The 19,238-nt window shown below is 40.7% G+C and overlaps 1 protein-coding gene across 5 annotated transcripts in view; it reads left to right on the top strand.

The window, feature by feature from the left end:
• Nucleotides 1–2,823: 2,823 nt before the first annotated feature.
• PGAP2 (post-GPI attachment to proteins 2) overlaps nt 2,824–19,238 on the top strand; it is a 39,043-nt gene continuing 22,628 nt past the window's right edge. Inside the window, exons 1-2 of one of the 5 annotated variants that reach the window (XM_027866310.1) lie at nt 2,824–2,888; nt 7,920–8,094. In XM_027866310.1, the coding sequence (XP_027722111.1) occupies nt 7,930–8,094 (165 nt within the window). In that variant the 5' untranslated portion in view covers nt 2,824–2,888; nt 7,920–7,929. Of the gene's footprint in view, nt 2,889–2,938; nt 2,958–5,909; nt 6,110–7,919; nt 8,109–19,238 lie in introns of those variants that run through there. The other 4 variants (XM_027866311.1, XM_027866313.1, XM_027866312.1 and 1 more) reach the window with 4 other exon arrangements.

Below are 19,238 nucleotides of genomic sequence, written 5' to 3'. Positions count from 1 at the left end.
GAGGTTTTGAAAATGGGAAACTGAATGAATGGTGGTACCACGGAGAAATAAAGGAATGAATGAATTGAATGAAAAACAAAAAAAACATTTGTTAAGGCTTTTGTTAAAGTGCCAGGCACTTCAGTAAGCACTAAGGGTACAAATACAAAAGCAATGACAGTCCTCAAGGAACTTACATTCCAATAGAAGTAACTACATACATAAGAGGGTGGTAGCCAGGCTTGGACACTCTGGACCAGAAAGTTAAGAGGATGGTGATTGAGGACTCTGGGGAGCAGATTGACATGCACCAAACAGAACAATGGCAGAGCAGATTTAATCATGGCTCTTCCTTACAGAACAGGAATTGGGAGGAGGGAGTAAAGTGAATCATGACTGGGGCTTTCCTGGAATCTTGTAGTCCAGGAGACACAGTCACCAATTACGAAAGCAGATTTCAGAGCACAAGTTCCACCAGACGTGGTCTCATGTATTGGGCCTCCAGGTGATCTGCGAGGAGGGAAGAAAGAGTTTTCCTAGAATAGGGGGAGTTTAGAAAATAATGAGCTCAATTTGTGGCAGGCAGAATTTGAAGTGTAGATGAGACATTTAGGGAGAATAGTCCAGGAGGCAGCTGCAGATACTATTCTGGAGTTCAGAAGAAAAGCCAGAACCTGAGCTCTGTAGACTTGAGAGTCATCCACATAGAGGTAGAAGTGGAAAGTGATAGTGGCAGGTACTGGTAATAACTAGCGTTTACACAAGGGTTTCAGGTATGTTTGCAAAGTGCCTTACAAATATTTCATCTTCAATCATGGGGATTAGGTGTTGTTATAATCTGTATTTTACCAATGAGAAAAGTGAGGCAGACAGAAGTTAAAGGACTTTCCCAGGGTCACATAGCTAGAAAATGTCCAAGGCCAGATATGAGTCTTCCTGTCTTCAGGTCCAGCATTCTAATTATTCTTAGCTTAAACAGTGTAGAGAAGGTGGTCAAGGACAGACTCATAGGGAACACCTACATTAAAGGGTCAGGAAAAGGATGAAGAACCAACAAAAAACTGTTAAAAAAAAATAGGAGAACCAGGAGAGTATGAAGTTAATGAAGCCAAGAAAGAAGAAAGTATTCAGGAGGAGGATATGGTCAGTGATGTCAGAAGCAACAATCAAAGAGAATAAAATCTGAAAATAAAATCACTGGATTTGGCATTTAGAAGGCAATAAATCATAGGATTTTAGAATTGAAAGTGATTTTAGAGACCACCTGCTCTCACCCCTCCCTCCTTGCTTTCCTGACTTCCTTCAAGACTCAGTTCAATTCCCAGTTTTCATTCTGAGATTACCTTCCATTTACACTGTATTTATCATATATATGTATATATATATTTACACACATACCTTATATACATATATTTACATATATACATCTACACATTTACACATTGTTTCTCCCATTAGAGTATGAGCTCCTTGAAGGTAGGAACTACATTTTTTTCCCTTTTCTTTGTATCCTCATGGCTTTTAAATGCTTTGCTTCTTAATATGGCAGACTGACTGAAGGGAGAAGTGTGATAGGATAGACTAGATGCCAGAGAGAAAAGGGATGACTGCTTCTTTCCCCTTATAAGTTCTGGAAGAAGACAAAAGACAAAAGACAAATGGTATTACAGTAGATGGGTTAGACTTGAAGTATTTTTGTTGTTATTATTATGGAACCATTAAGAGGTTTACTTAGATCTAGTTCTTTTCTGGCATCCTGAATGGCCTCCTGGCCTACATTAAGACAAAGCTGGGGCACCTGGAACCTGCTGAAGGAAAAGGAAATGTTTCCTGGTTAGGGAGACTGAATATAGGGAATAAATATTTGTTGATTAGGGAAGGTAGTTTCCTGGAGGGAATATCCTACAGACAGCTGAGTCCCAGATTACTAGAGTTGATCCTGCCTCCCTTTTAGGGGGCTAGCTCCTGCATTCCCAGGGCTAAGTTAAGGTGTAAGGCGCCCTCTCCCGGACCACACTGAACCCTTTGGCACCAGAAATGTCTAGGAGGGACTTGTAGCTCAAAGCCCTCCCTATGCCTGGGCAAACAGAAATTAGTTCGCATTTATTTTGTCTGTATCTAGTATATACTTAGATATATCCATACTGTCTCCCCCAAGAGAAGGCACGATCCTAGAAGTCAGTCTTTGATTTGGACCTTTGTATTCCCAGCATTTAACACGGGGCTTTGCACATAGCGGCTGCTTAATAAATATTTATTGATGGATTGGTAGATTTCTTATTCCTCTGCTACCAATGGTGTTACCAGATCTCTTTCCCGAAGTATCAAGGTGTCCGATCTCTGCTGGGGGATAAGGAGCCAGGCGTCCTGATTTGTGCTCTGAGAAAAGAACTGGATTCCTGATCTCTGCAGTAGGGAACAGGGACTGAGATTCACAATCATCTTCAGAGGAAACAGGGGCGCTCTCGGGTTTTCCTGGAAGGACAAGGACCAGATTGCTTTCTGCCCTGCGGGGCTCGGGGTCTACCCAGGGCTTGCTCTGGCGCGGGAGAGAGAGCTATTGTGGCAGACCTGAGGGAGACGTTTGGGCTGCAGAGTGGGTTTAGGGTCACAGAGAGGTGGGTAGGAGAGGAATAAGAGGAAATGGGGGTTTTGAAGAAGTGGGAAGGGAGAGAGGGGGCGCACAGCCAGGTCTTGCCCCCCCTTCGTCCCCAGGAGTTACAGGGTGAGTGGAGAGGGATCTGGGGCAGGGAGCAGAGGGAAGGGGCCCCCAAAGGCAGGGGTTCCAGTCGCCAATCCCTTCCCCAGCTCTGGCTCCGCCTCCCGACCCCGCCTCTCCGGTCCGGCTCCCGGGCCTGCGCGGGCGCGGCCTTGTCGCCTCCGGACCCCGGCCGTCCGGCCGCCCCGGGGTAAGTGGCCGCGACCTGGGGGGAAGGAAGCAATGTGGGCCTCCAGCTACCAGGACCAGGAAGGAGAGGGTACGCGGGCTCACTCCGGGCCCTTGGAGGGCGCGGCCACGCGTGGTCCAGCTTCCGTGCCTGGACCCTGACACTGACCGTGGGCGTCCCCCACCTTTGCCTACGCCTTCCCCTTCCCTTTCTTCCCCGCCCCGCCCGGCACCTCAGCCCCTCCCCCGGGATCCGCGTGGCCCTAAGACCCTAAGCGGCCGGACTCTCTTTTATCTCCCAGCCCACCCTTCGAGGGAGCCGGGAGTGGGGGTAGGCAGCCCATCTGAGCCACACTTGTGGTGCCCACCTATCCCTGGAACCACGCGTGTCCCAAGCCCGAGGGCACCTCCTACTCCCTTCCGCCTCCTATCGAGGCCTGTGTCTTTCTCTGGCGGCCCCCCCCACCTTTTCATTTTCATGTTCCACTGCCTCGGAATCTGGGTGACCTGGCGGAAGGATGATGAATCTTTAACGACCTCAGGCAGGGAAAGCTCTGAGGTATATAATCCAAGAGGCTCCACGTTACAGCCCTTTCCTACTACACAGCCAGAGTAGTTACGTGACCTTGGGCAAGTCTCTTACACTTTACGGCCCTCAGCTTCCTTCTTTAGAAGAATCCCGTCTGGGCCCCCCATAATGACCTGTTCAGAGGAGCAGAGGAAATAAGGGATGGGTAATGACTGGTTATCTCCTAGCCTCTATGTATGAAGACATATTATTATTACGAAGATTTCGTGGTGTAGGAGAAAGAGACCTGATCTGAGGGTCGGGAGATTTGAGTTCTAGTCCGAGCTCGGTGATTTACTAGCTGTATGACCCTGAGCAAGTCATTTCTCTTTGAGCCTTAGTTAACTCATCTGTAAAATGAAAACAATAATCCTTCCCTCACCAACCTTACAAGATTATTGAGGGGAAAGTATTATAATTGGTAAATAGTAATAGTATTGCAAAGAGTTCACTTTCTAAGGGGAAATTTCACAGAATTCTCTAAAAGTCAAATGGTCTTTTTTGATAGTAATGTTTCCTGTCAGTGGAAGTATTCAAGTGGAGTTGGTGGGAGGAGGATGTTGGATGATGTTTGTCCAGCCTCTTGTAGGGATTTTCTATTATGGTATGGGTTGGAGGACTAGATGGCCTTTATGGTCCCTACCAAAATTGATATTCTGTGATTCTGTAATTTTTTTTAAAGCTTCCGCAAATCTTGTGGAATTGTGGAATTGAAGTCTTGTGGAATTGACTAAAATCAGTAGTAGACTCATTGGGCTTATCCTGCTTTTCCACTGGCCAGTGGGGAGATTCATTACGTGGCCACTTCTGGCACAACAATGAGGGAATGTTATAGGATGATAGATTTCAGTTTGAAGTTGGAGAAAACTTTCTAACAATCAAAATTGTCCCGAAAAGGAACAGGCTACCTTAAGAGGAAATGAACTTTACCTTAACTAGAGCTTGTAAGTAGATGAATGAAGGGATTCTTTGATAGGGAGGGACTTTGGAGTAGATGTCTTCTGAGGTCCCTTTCACTTCTGAGAATTCAGTTCAAGGAACATTTGAGTGACTACTTTGTACAAGACCCTGTGCTGAGGATAGGAAGACCAAAAAAAAAAAAAAAAAAAGCCAATAGGCCATGCCCTAAAGGAGTGCTTACATTCTACTGGGAAGAAAGCAACTGATAGAGATAACTCCATACAAAGTATTTAGTCCCTCAAGGTCTAACAACTGGGGAATCAAGAAAAGACACTTGTGGGATGATTTTTGATATTTCTAAGTCTTTTCATAATCTTCAGGAGCAGAATGGACTCTGAAGGTCATTTTGCCAACCTCCCTTTTCCAGGGAGGAGTAGTGGAGTAAAAATAGTCCTGGATATAGGAGTGAGAAGACCAGAGTTCTAGTCTTGGCTCTGCTATCAATTGATTCCCTGTGTGATATGTGTGGGATAGCGTGTTTGGAGTATGTGGGGGTGGGGTAGGGTTGAAGAGGGAGGTTGAAGACAGACCTCAGAGTCTCAAAGGAAAAGCTGAGGAGTCTGGATTTTTTTTCTGTGGCTCATGGGAAGTGGATGGGTGCTTCCTGAGAAAGGCTCAAAGTTACCCTGTGGGAAAGTGACTCTGGCCCCTTGGGTGGTAAGGATGGGAGGGGAGTTACTGAAAATGAGGAGGACAATTAGGAGTCTATGGCAGGAATCTAGCCAGAAGAGATTGACTGAGTCCTGGTCTCAGGTGGGAGCCATGGGGATGCAGGGAAAGAAATATACAAGGCAGCATGTTTCAAAGGAAAAGGCATGGAATTTAGAGATGTAAGACACAGAGTCTAACACTCAATTTTACAAATGAGGAAATGGAGGCTGAAAGGGCTAAATGACCTGCCCCTGGGTCACATAAATATAGTAAGTTTTTGAGGCAGGATTTGAATTCACATCTTCCTGAATCCAAGTCCAGTGCTGAGTCTTTGGTGTCATCTTGCTATGTGGGTCTCTTCCCCTCTGTCTTGGATTCTCTATGTGTGTGTTTTTCCGTTCCTCCACTCTTCTGTTTCCGTTCATCTCTTTACCTATGAGTCTCCCTATCCATTTCTTTCTCCCCTTTCACTTTCACTTTGTGTCTCTGACTTTTTTCTGTCTAGAGAAGAGAGACTAGACATAGAATTATTCATGTGGCCTGCAGGAGAAGGGGCTCCTTGAGCCATTTACTACCCCCTTTCTTAGTGGCTGTCTGTCTGGCCTCAAAATTGCATTCACTTCATCCACCCAACCCTGTTCAGATCAACCCAGGTCAACCAGTCTGTCCTGATCCCTCTTGTGTGCCTAACACTATTGCTGATGAGATTGTGGGGGAAATAGGAGGAGGGATGGTTCCCTTCTCTGCTCCAGAAGCCTCCAGTCATTAGCAGGGAAACACAGCCCTTGCTGGAGAGTTCCAGTTTGAAAGGGAGACAAGCCAACTTCCCCCTCACCCTGAAGCCCCACCCTCCATGGGCTCTGGAACATGACAGATCGGGGAAACAATTCTATGAATGCCTCTCATCAGTTTGGGAGTAAACCTGATTTTGCAGAGTCTTTCAAATGGGTGCCACGTGAACCAGGAGTTGCTGCCTCTGCCCTGATGCTGGAAGTGCTCTGCTGCCTGTCTGCTGGAGCCCCAGAATCCTGACCTCCCTAGGGAGTGGTTCTTTCAGCACCCATGTAGGTAAAACAGGCCTGGTGACAGACCAAGCCAACTAAGCTGGGCGGGCCTAAGTTCTCTCTTTGTCCCACCCCAGAGCATCTCAGGAACAAGTCAGAAGGTCCATGTCTGGGCTTAGAGTCAGTGTTGAAGTCTGTGGTCTCTCTCAAGGGAGGAAGGTCTTCTGGCTCCCAGAAGAGCCTGGTGAACTGGGATTAGAGTCATGTGAGGCAGTTCTAGAGGAATTCAGTTCTGACCAGCTGAAATCAGCAGACTAACCCGTCTGGTTGGTTCTATGAGCAGACTGGGCTGAACTGGGTCGGGTTGGGGGAGAGCAGGCTTAGGGGTGGTAGATTCTAGGATTGCATGGAGAATTGTCTCATGGAATCCAATTAAAGCCTGGCTTCCTATTCCTTCATCCTGGGGAGATCATTAGAGAGAGAAAGGAGGCTGACAAGTCCTGCCCTGGTCAAGGCTAACCCTCACCAGGAGGTCTGGGGAAGGCCCAGGGTCCCAAGACATAGAATCAAGCCTATTCCCTCTCTAACTTTCCCCTTCCCACTGTCCAGAGGTCATCTAGCCTATTCTCAGACCCCCATGGGACCAATCTCCCCTTTCATTCTAGCTTTTTCCTGGAGTCCCCAAATTCCCATTTCTTGAGATCATAGCCTAGATAGCCCAGCTTTGGACCTATATCTATATCTATATCTATCTATCTATCTATCTATCTATATCTATATCTATATCTATATCTATATCTATCCTTCCCCAGTGGACTCACCTTTGACTCCAGGCCTGCACTTAGCAACTCTCATGTCTTTCTGTCCACATCTTCCCCTCATACTTTCAGGTCCCACTCAAGGCCTACCTCTTCCAGGAAACTCTCGCCTTTCTCTGAACATTTAATACAACTTTCTGCCTACTTTTCATTTAATAATTAGCACATACTGTCTCATGGGGTTTAGCTGCTCACATATAAATCTGGTCTCACCAAGAAGCCTGGGGTGGGGTACACCTGATTGCAGACCCCTATCTCAGCAGCCCAAAAGAAGTGTCCAGTACAGCAAAACCTGTTTCTGCCTCTGACCTTAAACTTCTGGGTGAGATTCCATGAGAAAATTCTTAACGATGCAAAATAAGAGACCAGAAAGTCAGATTGGGGCCTGGTCTGAACTGGAGTTCTGAGTTTCTCCACCATTAATCTCTGGTGAGAGATTGGCAAGGAAAAGACCTGCTTATGTCTTAGTACCAGGGACTTCACAGATACTAAGATTTACAGCTGGAAATGACTTTATAAATCATTTAATCCAGGGGTCATGAACTTATTAAAGTTGGTTTCCTTTATTATCCTACGTATTTCATTTTGTGCATTTAAAAACATGATCCTAGGGAGTCCTTAGGTTTTACCAGACTTTGAAGGGATCTATGACACAAAAAAAGGTTAAAAACCTCTGAGATTTAGTCTAACACACTCATTTTCCATATAGGAAAACTGAGGCTTAAAGAGAAGACCTGATTGATCATGTTACAAGTTAGAGTCATAGCTAGGACTTAAACCCAAGTGTTTTGACTTCCAGTCCAAAATATTTTCCACTGTTTTGTCCAGTCCTAATCTGTTCTTGGGCCTCTTCTAACTCTTCTATCTCAACCATTGCTTAGTTGTGTGACTCTGGACAAATCTTTCAACCTTTCAGTCCTCAGTGCTCTGAAGTGTAGTTCATTGACCTGTAAGGAATCTGAGATTCCATGTCTATGCCTCTGTGTTATTTACTAAAGGAGAAAAGCCCCAGCTTGGGTCTCTAATGCCCCTGCTCATTTCCCTCCCTGCAGGTCCAACAGAATGTACCAAGTCCCATGGCCCCTAGAGCGGGATGGAACCCTGTTTCGGCTTCGATTCACTGTTGTGGCTGTGGCTACTGTCTCCTGCCCCCTCTTGGCCTTTCTCTTCTGTGTCGTCTGGTCCCTGTTCTTTCACTTCACGGAGACCACATCCACCCACTGTGGGGTAGGCTGGTGATGGTGAGGTGGGACTGGGGCTTGTGCTGGGGGTTGGGAAAGGCAAGTAGCAGATGGGAGGCAGAGGGCGGGTCCTTTGGCCTCTGAAAAGGAAGGTCTAGAAATTCAGATCTCAGAGAAGACCACTAGCTTTCCTGAGAAATGTGGAAAAAATGGAAAAGAGGTTGTTGTTTTTTAAGTCTTATTGACAATTTTTTTTAACATCACCATCACTTCACATTCTTCCTTAATAGAGCTGTCCCTTGTAACAGATAACTTAACTATAAGTGAGCCAGACAAAGCATCATATTGGTGCTTTATTAATCACCCCTAGACCACTACCTCTCTGCTGAATGGTAAAGGGCAGGCTTCACTATTAGTCCTTTAAAGTCATTATTGGTCACCACCTTGAGCAGAGTTCTGAAGTCTTTCAGTATAAATGTCCTTTGCAGTTTTGTGATCATTGTGTAAATTATTTTCCTGGCTCTACTTATTTTACTCTGCATCAATTCATATAAGTGATTTCTTTCAAAATTTGTCCAGGTTCTTCATATTTGTCATTTCTGTTAATACAATAATATTCCATCACATCCATATTCCACAGATTGTTCAGCTTTTTACCAATGGATGGGCACCCATGTTGTTTCTTTGCTACTACAAAAAGTGCTGCTGCAAATATGGGAACCTTCCCTTGGTATTTGACTCCTTGGGGTATATGCCTAAGAGTGGTGTTGTAGGGGTACAGCAGCATGTAGAGTTTAAGAACTTTTTGGTACAATTTCATTTGTTTTCAAGAATGGTTGGGCCAATTCATAGTTCTATCAGTAGTGCAACAGTGCATCTCTCTTCTCATGGCTCCTCAAATAGCTGTCATTTTCCTTTTTTGTCATTTTTGCTGTCATGATAGAAATTAAGGTAAACTGACACAATAAAGTTTCAAGTATGTTCCCTTTATTAGCAAGGCCTCATTTACCAATAAAAGAGGTCAATGGTTCTTCAGTAGCCAAAGACCCTGAGTTAGAGACAATAGGATCTTTTATAGTGATTAATAAGATGACAGAGCAAATCTCAGGTGACATAGGCATGTCTTCTTCTGATTGGCTAAATGTTTTAATGAAGAGGTGGGATAAATGTCATCTCAGCTCCTCCATTAAGTCATTGGGAGATGAGATCAGTTCTCAGGCCATGGAAGTTGCTACAGTAGTTTAGATTGATGAGATTGACCTTTAGGCAAGTTTCTCCTGAATATGGGCCATGGATGAAGTTACAGGGGTGTACAAGTTACAGGAGTAGAATGGTGCCCTCAATGACCTGAGATTACCTGAATCACAAGAATAGACTTGTGGCCCAAGTGACCTGAGGTTACCTGAGTATACTTGCAAGGTAAGGGATTTAGACTCACACAGGGAAGGAGAATAGTAAATCTATGCTGACATGTTTAAGTCTTAACAAATAGAATTAAAATCAGTTTTCAGTTTCACAGTTCCCCACTTTGATTCTTGGGAGGCCATGCTTTCCATGAATCACTTAGCCTGACTAAAGTTACAAATCAAAGTATAGTAAAAGTCATGTATGTCTGTCACTTCATAATGTTTAGTAAAGCTGAAGCAATTGAAGTAATGATTACAGAAGCAAAAATACTGTGAATTACAAATTTGAATCATCGTGCACACTGTGAGTTTCTTAGGAATTAATTTATCAAAGCTAAAAGACAATTATGAGGCGTGGGGCTAGAAAAGCCCTGTGACATGGCACAAGCCCCCTAATTTGGGCTAATATCTCTGCTTGTGCTTATGCTATAACCCCAATATATGGGAATAGGGACTAAAGAAATTTTATTCCAGGTATTCTACTTTAATGGGACTAATTTGAGAGAGGATGGCTCCCACACCATCAGACTTAATCCTATTACAATCTACCCCTTAGTCTTTGAGACAATCTGTGATCAAGGCATTGACAAACTCCATTAGGGTTAGTCCCTTTCAGTAAGGAGGCCTTACAGAGACAGTGGCTCATGGGGAAGAAAGGAAAGAGAAGGGTGAATGTTATGTTTCCTTACTGGTAACCCATTCCAATGTCCATTTCATCAGCACATCATGTCTTAGGGCTTAGATGTCTCATGCAGTCATCAGCCGTCTGATTTCTGAAAACATCTTCTCTCAGGCATTCTGGAATAGGCCTGTCCTCAGGGTAGCTCTGAAGGTAGGAACTTCTACAAGATCTGTTTCTCTGGTTCAGGTTATTTGTAGAGATTCTTAGATGTTTCTGCTATAATCTTTTTTTTATTTTTTTAATATTAGGCATTTGGGGTTAAGTGACTTGCCCAGGGTCACACAGCTAGTAAGTGTTTGGTCTGAGACTGGATTTGAACTCAGGTTCTCCTGACTTCAGGGCCGGTGCTCTATCCACTGTGCCACCTAGCTACCCCTCTGCTATAATCTTTTGCAGAACAAACCTCAATACCATTTAGTACACACTCCTAAATTTGGTATTGCAATAACCAGCTCAAGAATCAGGAACCCATAATTCACCCAAAACTTCAGAGAACTTAAGTTTTTACATGTCACCTGTTGTTACCTAAACCTTGTATCCAATATGGACACTGCTATCAGCAGGCTAAAGGGAAACTCTTAAAAAGAAATCCATGAAGGTCAGACTTTAAGATGAGTAAAGATGAATATTTCTGGGTAAAGATGAATATTTACCAAAGTAGACATGTAAGCTAAGGTACATAAAAAGAAAGCTATCAGTTATACTACTTATAATTGCCCTGTGATATAAGTTAACAAATTGTTATACTGTTGAGAAATTAAAAGGTAAACATTTTAAAATGTCATAGAAAGGGGTAGCTAGGTGGCACAGTGGATAGAGCACTAGCCCTGGAGTCAGGAGGACCTGAGTTCAAATCTGATCTCAGACCAGACACTTGACACTTACTAGCTGTGTGACCCTGGGCAAGTCACTTAACCCCAATTACCTTGCAAAAAAAAAAAAGTATTATTAAAATGTCATAGAAGGTAAGGCTCTGAAACTCTTTAAATTAAGTTTTTTTGTTTTTCAAGAGCTAGAAGAGCTCTTTTTCTTTATTTTTTCTCCATTACTTATAAACAAAAATTTTTAACATTCATTTTTTAAAATTTTGAGTTCTAAATTCTCCCCCTCCATCCCTTTCTTTAATTAAACTTTAATTTACATTAAACTTTAAAAATAAATCTTCCCACTCCATTCAATTTTGAAGTTTTCAATTACATCTTTATCTAAATGCAATTTCCATTTAAGTGGATATTATCATTATATCAGCTTGAAAGAAAAAGATATTTCAAAAAATTATTCTCATACATGAGCACACAATACTAAAGGGACTGACAAGCTGAAAAACTTATTTAGTTGGTTAGGGTATAGAATTGATATTACCTACTGGCATCTTGATATTTTTAATATGAGCCCCACAGTAACTCAGATGCCTCAGTGTTCGCCTGCTCTAACATAGAAATTTGCTATAAAAGGAAAAAGGAGGGACATATTCCCCTCCAGGCAAGAGTCAGTCATACAGCAAAGTTTCACAGGATTCACAGAGCAGCAAAACCAGGCTCAGAAATAATCAGGTGGGAAAATTTCATGTCCAGAGAGGAAATATCACAATAGAAAACTCTCAAGGGGTCTAAGGGGTGTTAAGGGACGACTCGCACTCCTGGTTTTAGGGTTTGCCAAGTTCTTTTCAAGGCTGCTTCTTCACCTTTGGTCTCCACCTGCCACCCAACTCTTACCTGTGGCTCCAAGAAGCTATAGCATGCACAGTAGCCACACCCTGATAAAAACCATTTTGGCAGATGAGCTAAACCAGATTGAGGGTAGCTGACAAGCCTTAAACCTGTCAGGGAGTTATGACGGATGTCTATCCCAAGCATGTGAAGACTTATCCCAGTGTAATAGGTGGATGAGAACAATTTATTCCAACAGCCATGAAAAATGGTGGAAGCAGGTGCTGTAGAGCCCTTAGAGCTGGTCAGACATGGAAGATACCAAGGTCATCCACTATGTCCTGAGCCATTGTTAGTCATCTTGACCTTTGTTCTGCTACTTGACTTCAATGAGTCTGGAAGAAAGAGTGAGGCTGACAACTTTGTGCAACTCTGCCTCACAAATTCCAATTCATGTTCAAGTCAAGACATTACCCTATGATGTCATAGGACAAACAATACTTAAGCACAGACATCCACTTGTGTCAGTCCTCAGACTGTGTTTCCTTTGCAAAAGTGGACTATTGGTTTCACCTGAAATACAAACTTAAAACAATATTGAATTAAAGTGGTGTGATATTTAACCTCAAATAGCAAGATGTGGGGGCAGCTAGGTGGTGCAGTGGATAGAGCACCAGTCCTGGAGTCAGAAGAACCTGAATTCAAATCCAGCCTCAGACCAGACACTTGACACTTACTAGCTGTGTGACTCTGGGCAAGTCACTTAACCTCAATTGCCTCACCAAAAAAAAAAAAAAAAAAAATAGCAAAACGTCAGTGATCACAACACAGGATGATGATGTTACTGGTTACCTTTGTTTTCATAATCACAAATCATCATAAAGTCACTTTTATACTCTAAGCAAACTTGTGAGTTCTCCCCATGCTTCTCAGGAAATCAACATTTTAGGGCTAGGGTACAATTGATAACTGTCTATTATTATTTATTTCATGCTAACATATCAATTTAAATAACACCAAAGTTTCTTATATTTAAAATTCTAATTAAGGTTAAAATGTGCTTCTCAGAAATGAGCTAGAAGCAGGAAGGCTGCTAACTGCTTTCTCTATGTTCTTTCTTCAGAATTTCTCCCACTTTGACTAATGAAATCAGTAGGCTTAAATGTCAAATGTCTTAAACAACTTCTTCCACAAATTAGCAAATTTACTCTGTAGCTTTTAATCTTAGAACAATTACTTAGTATACTAAGAAGTTAAGGTTTCATGATTCTTCTGGCTTTAGTTGTTGCTGTTGAGTTGTGTCTGACTCTCTGTGATCCCATTTTGGGGTTTTCTTGGCAAAGATACCAGAGTGATTTGCTATTTCTTTCTACAATTCATTTTTACAGATGAGGAACAGGCAAATAGGATTAAGTGACTTGCCCAGGGTCACAGAGATGGTAAGTGTCTGAGACTGGATTTGAATTCATAAAGATGAGTCTTCCTGACTTCAGGCCCAGTGCTCTATTCGTTGTGCCACCTAGCTGCCCCATCTTAGGGCAGTGCTGTCTAATTGGCAAAGATATGAATTGAATCACTCCTCTTTGTAACCTCTAGATTGAACCATGATTTTATGGGTGTAGGGAACCTTAAAATGTATTGTTATTATTCCCAACTAAAATTAAATTACCACACTCTAACTTGGGTGTGGGGCTAGTTTTTGAAATCTTAGAAGTACTGCAGCCTTGAGGCTACATGTGGCCCTCTAGTTCCTCAAGTGAGTCCCTTTGACTGAATCCAAACTTCACAGAACAAATCCCCTTAATAAAACGTCAAAAGGCCACACCTAAGGATCTTGAAGCCGAAAGTTCCCCACCCCTGCTTTAAGCCTTTTGCTGGGCTGGTAAGATCTTAGGACTTTGCATTTCATAGATAAGGACATCTTAAGAGATCTTTGCTTTATCAAATTTACAGAAATTATTGCCATTATCTATTACATTTCTAAATAGTTTTCAAACATTTTTAAATATTTCTTAAACAATTGAATCCATAACCAAAAAGAATTCAGATAAAAAGAAAAATCATTTTTCTAACAATATTTCTAATACAGTGATTTACCAGATTTATGTTAAGCGTTGGTTAAGCATTTCACAATCATTTGGTCCTCCCAGCAACCCTGGGGGGTAGGTGCTATTTTTATCCACTTTACAGATTAATAAACGTGATAAACAGAGGTGAAATAACATGCCTAAGGTCACACAAACCAATAAATTTCATAATGTCAAATAGCAATTGCAGTTTGTATTAAGTTCTAATCTACCACAATTATCCTAATAGGAGAACACATCTCACCTTAAGTTAGTTTTACGATAAACCTTAATCAAGTTAAATCATCTCTGGTTTTACAATCACAAATAATACCGTTCACAGTCTCAGTTTATTCAGAGACATTAGAATATTAGCATTTTTCAATCTAAAGCCTCTTGTTATCAATTTGGTTTATTTTCAGAGATTCCTGGTGGCATTTTTCACATTCCTATAAACCTTTTCTTTATTCTATTTAAATCACTCAAAAAGCTGAATCTATTCCTTTGTGTTCTTAATGCAGCCTCACTGTATGCTTTAAGAGGGTGACCTCACTTTTAACCCAGTGGCGTTTGCCATTTTCTGCAGTATTAACTTTGGGAAGGGTTTTTTCTTTTTCTTTTCTTTTCTTTCTTTTTTCTTTTTCTTTTTTCTTCTTTTTTAGGACAGGACAGCTAGGTGGCACAGTGAGTAAAGTGCTGGCCCTGGCATCAGGAAGGCATGAGTTCAAATTTGGCCTCAGACATTAGTCAGATAACCCTAGGCAAATCACTTAAACCTGTTTGCCTCAATTTTCTGGAGAAGGAAATGGCAAATCACTGTAGTATCTTTGCCAAGAAAACCCCAAAAGGGGTCAGAAAAAGTCAGACATGACTGAAACAAGTGAACACCAACAAGTATCTACCTAAAATTGCAGGAAAAGCTTTCTTAATTCTCTTCTACTTAATTTCCTAATAATATCCTAGTTTATCAGTAGAACTAATTTTCCTGAACTTTTCCTTTGCAATTTCAGTACTTATTAATTAATTATTTTAAAAATTAATCTCTTGTTCAATAACATTCAGTCTCAACTGGCTCATATAGTTAATAAAACAATATTGTGCTTAGATGTTATATTGCCTTTATGAGTTTAAAAAAATTAGAAAATCAACAATAAGTTTAAAGTGCTATTACAATGGACAGTGCTGTAGAGGCTAACACTGCATACTAGCTTTTAAAACAGACTTACCCCTTTTGGCCTAACATTCAGTTCCTTCTAAATGTAAGTAACATATTTTGTTCAAATAAATATTAAAAATATTTATTGTGATTTTAGCAATATGTTAAGTGTCCAGTTTACTGATGACTAGAAAAGGCACTACTGCTTGAGTAAAGCACTTGATGTAACTTCTTTTTAATTCCCTAGTTGTCCTTATTACATTAAAAATTTTTTTTAAATACTTTGCCTTCATCTGTATAAATAAAAAAACTATTACAATTATTTTAAATGTTTCTATCTTTAGGTCTTTGTCTCTGGTTTACTTACATAATTAAGTTCACAAAACATTCTTGCAAATTGAAGTTTACTTACTTTTAAGTTAGTCGGTCACAAGTCTTTCTCTTTTTGCCATTTGCACTTGTGTCTTTTTACTGATACTTGTAAACAGGGTCAATTCCCCTTTTTTCTCTTCCCTCTTTAAACAATAAACTTGTCACTCTCTGGGGAAAGACTGATTAAAAGTTGATTCACTCTTCACTTTTCAGAATCTAGATTAAGTATCTGTAGATTCAGTATACCCATCCTTTCTTTGAAATACCCAGTTAAATGTTTGATAGGTTTTTTCCTTTTAAAATTATATTAATATTTGGTAATTTCCAAATCAAGACAGTTGCATTTTTCAGTTCTTAACATTTCTTGTGCAATGGTTTTACAATAACAACATATATTTTCAAATATTAATTTTGACATTTTTAATTGATTACATTCAAGGCCAATATAGAGAAATCATGATCAAATTATTCTTTAAAGACGAGAACTTATTTTTACAGTTGCTAAACATATTGCCCTGATGTCAAATGTTGGGTGACAACATGAAAATTAAGTTCAACAGCAATAACATATCTCTAATATTCCCTGGGTCTAATTTTATCTTAAGGGTTATCTTAATTCCTCAAATCCTTTTTCTTTGTGTAATACCTGTTCCACAACTATACTCACCTCTTCTTTTTTGCAGTTCTTAGCAACATGACTTTGTTTTAGGCAGTAGAAACATCTAGCCTGGGCCCTAGATTTAGATCTTTCTTTTTCTTTGTCTCCCTTCTCTCTTAGACACACTGGGCTGTATCTTTTAACTCATCAATTCCCTTCTCATGCCACCCTGAGCAATTCTTTTTTAAAAAATGCTTCCTAAATTCTGGTTGAGAAAGGTTAACAAAAGCTAAATTAATAATTCAGGTATCAAGGGGCAGTTAGGTGGCTCAGTGGATAGAGCACTGGCCCTGAAGTCAGGAGGACCTGAGTTCAAATCTGGCCTCAGACCAAACACTTGACACTTATTAGCTGTGTGATTCTGGGCAAGTCACTTAACCCCAATTGCCTAAAATAATAGTAATAATAATAATGATTTAGGTATCATACAGATCACTCGAATTTTTTTATTTAAAAAAAAGGCAGTTAGAAATGTCTTCTGGAAATTGAAAAATATTCCAAATTCTGGAATGGACAGCACAAGTAGCCGTAATCTACAAAATTTAGTTTCAGAACCCAATTAAACATGTATTTATAATTCCTTATATTTGAAATCAATTTTTACTTAAGCTTAATGTTTCTTCACTCACCCCAAGTCTTTCCTTGATTTAAACAGACTCCTCTCCTTTTGTGATCAAGAAGAAAGTTCAAATTGTATACTGTCTTTGAAATCTTACTGAAGCTGACTTCCTTTTTTTTTTTGCTAGTGATCTGACACTTTTAAAACTAGAGTGAAAAAACCTCCCTCCCTAAAACAATAAAAGCAATTTGTATGTAATTGTTTCTTCTTCTAAAACAAACTCTACAGTTTTGAGGTACCACAGAGATACAACACCCACAGACACAATCAATTCATGGCCAGTTTATGTTTAAGACTGATTATGTTCTATACTTATGCCTATGCTTACTTTTCAAGGCCCCAAGAAAAGTTAATTTATTCTATCCCAACACAAAAACACAAAAAGATACAGACACAGAAGCACCTCCTGACAAGAGTTTTGCTCCTTAACTCTCACTAAAAATGAAAGCTAAGTCCTTTCTAGCAGGGAAAGAAAGCACTCCCCCTTCAAGACTCTGCCTGGGCAACTTCCTAAAAATGAGGTGACACAAAAAAATTGGCAGTAGTTGAGATTCCCCTTTAAGTCCCATTGAGGGATTGCGGGAGTCAATTAGAAACACCCAATAGAAGGTATTTGATAGTGCACATAATACTCTTTAGAGCTCTGTTTCCATTAGCTCTCACTAAAGAGCCTACAGGCCCACCAACTGTTTGTAAAAAGCTTATAGATTCCACCTACTCTTCCTGTAGAGAAAGAGCTTACAGATTCCACCTACTCTTCCGGTAGAGGAAGAGCCTATACATTCCACCGGTTCTTTCTAGAGAAAGAGCCTACGATACCTTGGTTTGAAAGAAGTTGGATGAGACCCAAGGGGGAGTCTGTTCCTGGGGTGGCCCTCTGCAAAGATATCCCTCAATAGAAATCTACTGGGGCTTCATAGGGAGTCTTTGAGAGTGTTATCTTGGAATTCAGGATCCCTCACTTGGATCCCTTCCTGGTTGCCAACTGTCATGATAGAAATTAAGGTAAACTGAGGCAATAAAGTTCCAGGCATGTTACCTTTATTGGCAAGCCTGGCATTTGCCAATAAGAGGGGTTAATGGGTCCTCAGTAGCCAAAGACCCTGACTTAGGAACAATAGGATCTTTTATAGTGTCTGAGGCTGGATTCAAACTCAGGTGCTCCAGACTCTATCAGGCACTCTATCTACTACATCACTTAGTTGCCCCTACCTGAGTACAATTGCATGGGTAAGGGATTTAGACTGACACAGGGAAGGAGAATAGTAAACCTATGCTGGTTTAATTAAGTCTAAACAAATAGAATTAAATAATTAAAATAGAATTAAAATCAATTTTCAATTTTACCTGAGTACAGCTGAATGGGTCAGGGATTTAGACTCACACAGGGAAGGAGAATAGTAAACCTATGCTGGCTTAATCGAGTCTAAACAAATAGAATTAAATAATTAAAATAGAATTAAAATCAATTTTCAATTTCACATTGCCAATCTAATGGGCTGAGGCAGCTAGGTGGCGCCATAATGCATAGAGGACCAGATCTGGTGTCAGGAAGACTCATCTTCCTGAATTTAAATCTGGCCTCAGACACTTACTAGCAGTGTGACTCTGGGCAAATCACTTAATCCTTTTTGCCTCGGTTCCTTATCTGTAAAATGAGCTGGAGAAGGAAATGGCAAACCACTCCAATATCTTTGCCAAGAAAACCCCAAATGGGATCACAGAGAGTTAGACATGACTGAAAATGATTGAACAGCAACAACAGCCTAATGGGTCTGATGTGAAAAATCAGAGTTGTTTTGATTTGTTCTTTTCTTATTAGTGATTTAGAGAATTCCTTCATATGGATTTTGTTAGTTTTCACTTCATCTTCTGAAAACTGCCTCTTCATAGGCTTTGACCACTTATTTAAAAGTTTTCTTTTGAAAAGACTCTTCAGTAAACATTCAGTGAATGCATACTATGCCCAGGGCTTTATGCTCAGTACTTTTTAAAAAGGTTCAATTTTATTTTATTTTCAGATCCAAATTCTCTCCTTCACACCTCTCCTTCTCCCCTTTCCATTGAGAAAGGTAGAAAAACAAAATCTGTTACAAACATGTATAGTTAAGCAAAACAAATTCCCCACATTGGCCATGTCCAAAAAACAAAAACATAAAGCTTAACCTGTATATTTGAGTCTATCTCTTCTCTATCTGAAGATGGCTAGCATGTTTCATCGTAAGTCTTCTGGGACTGTAGTTGGTTATTTTGTTAATCACAGTTCCTAAGTCTTTCTAAGTCAGTCTTTACACTATTGTTATTATTGTTCACCTGGTTCTGCTTACTTCACTTTGCATTACTTCATATGAGTCTTTCTAGGTTTAGCTGAAACCATCCCCTTCATCTTTCTTATGACACAATACTATTCTATCACATTCATATGCCCTAATTTATTCAGCCATTCCCCAATTGATAGGTACCCTCTCAATAGTTAGTAATTCTTTAACACCACAAAAAGAGCTGCTCTAAATATTTTTGAACATATGGATCCTTTTCCTCCTTCTTTGATCTCTTTGGGATATAGCTTTAGGTAGCAGTAT

Source organism: Vombatus ursinus, unplaced genomic scaffold (assembly GCF_900497805.2).
Source record: "Vombatus ursinus unplaced genomic scaffold, bare-nosed wombat genome assembly UNPS02014780.1, whole genome shotgun sequence".
Lineage (NCBI taxonomy): Eukaryota > Metazoa > Chordata > Mammalia > Diprotodontia > Vombatidae > Vombatus > Vombatus ursinus.
The sequence above is the reverse complement of the archived record's forward strand: the minus strand, read 5'-3'. Positions and strand labels throughout refer to the sequence as shown.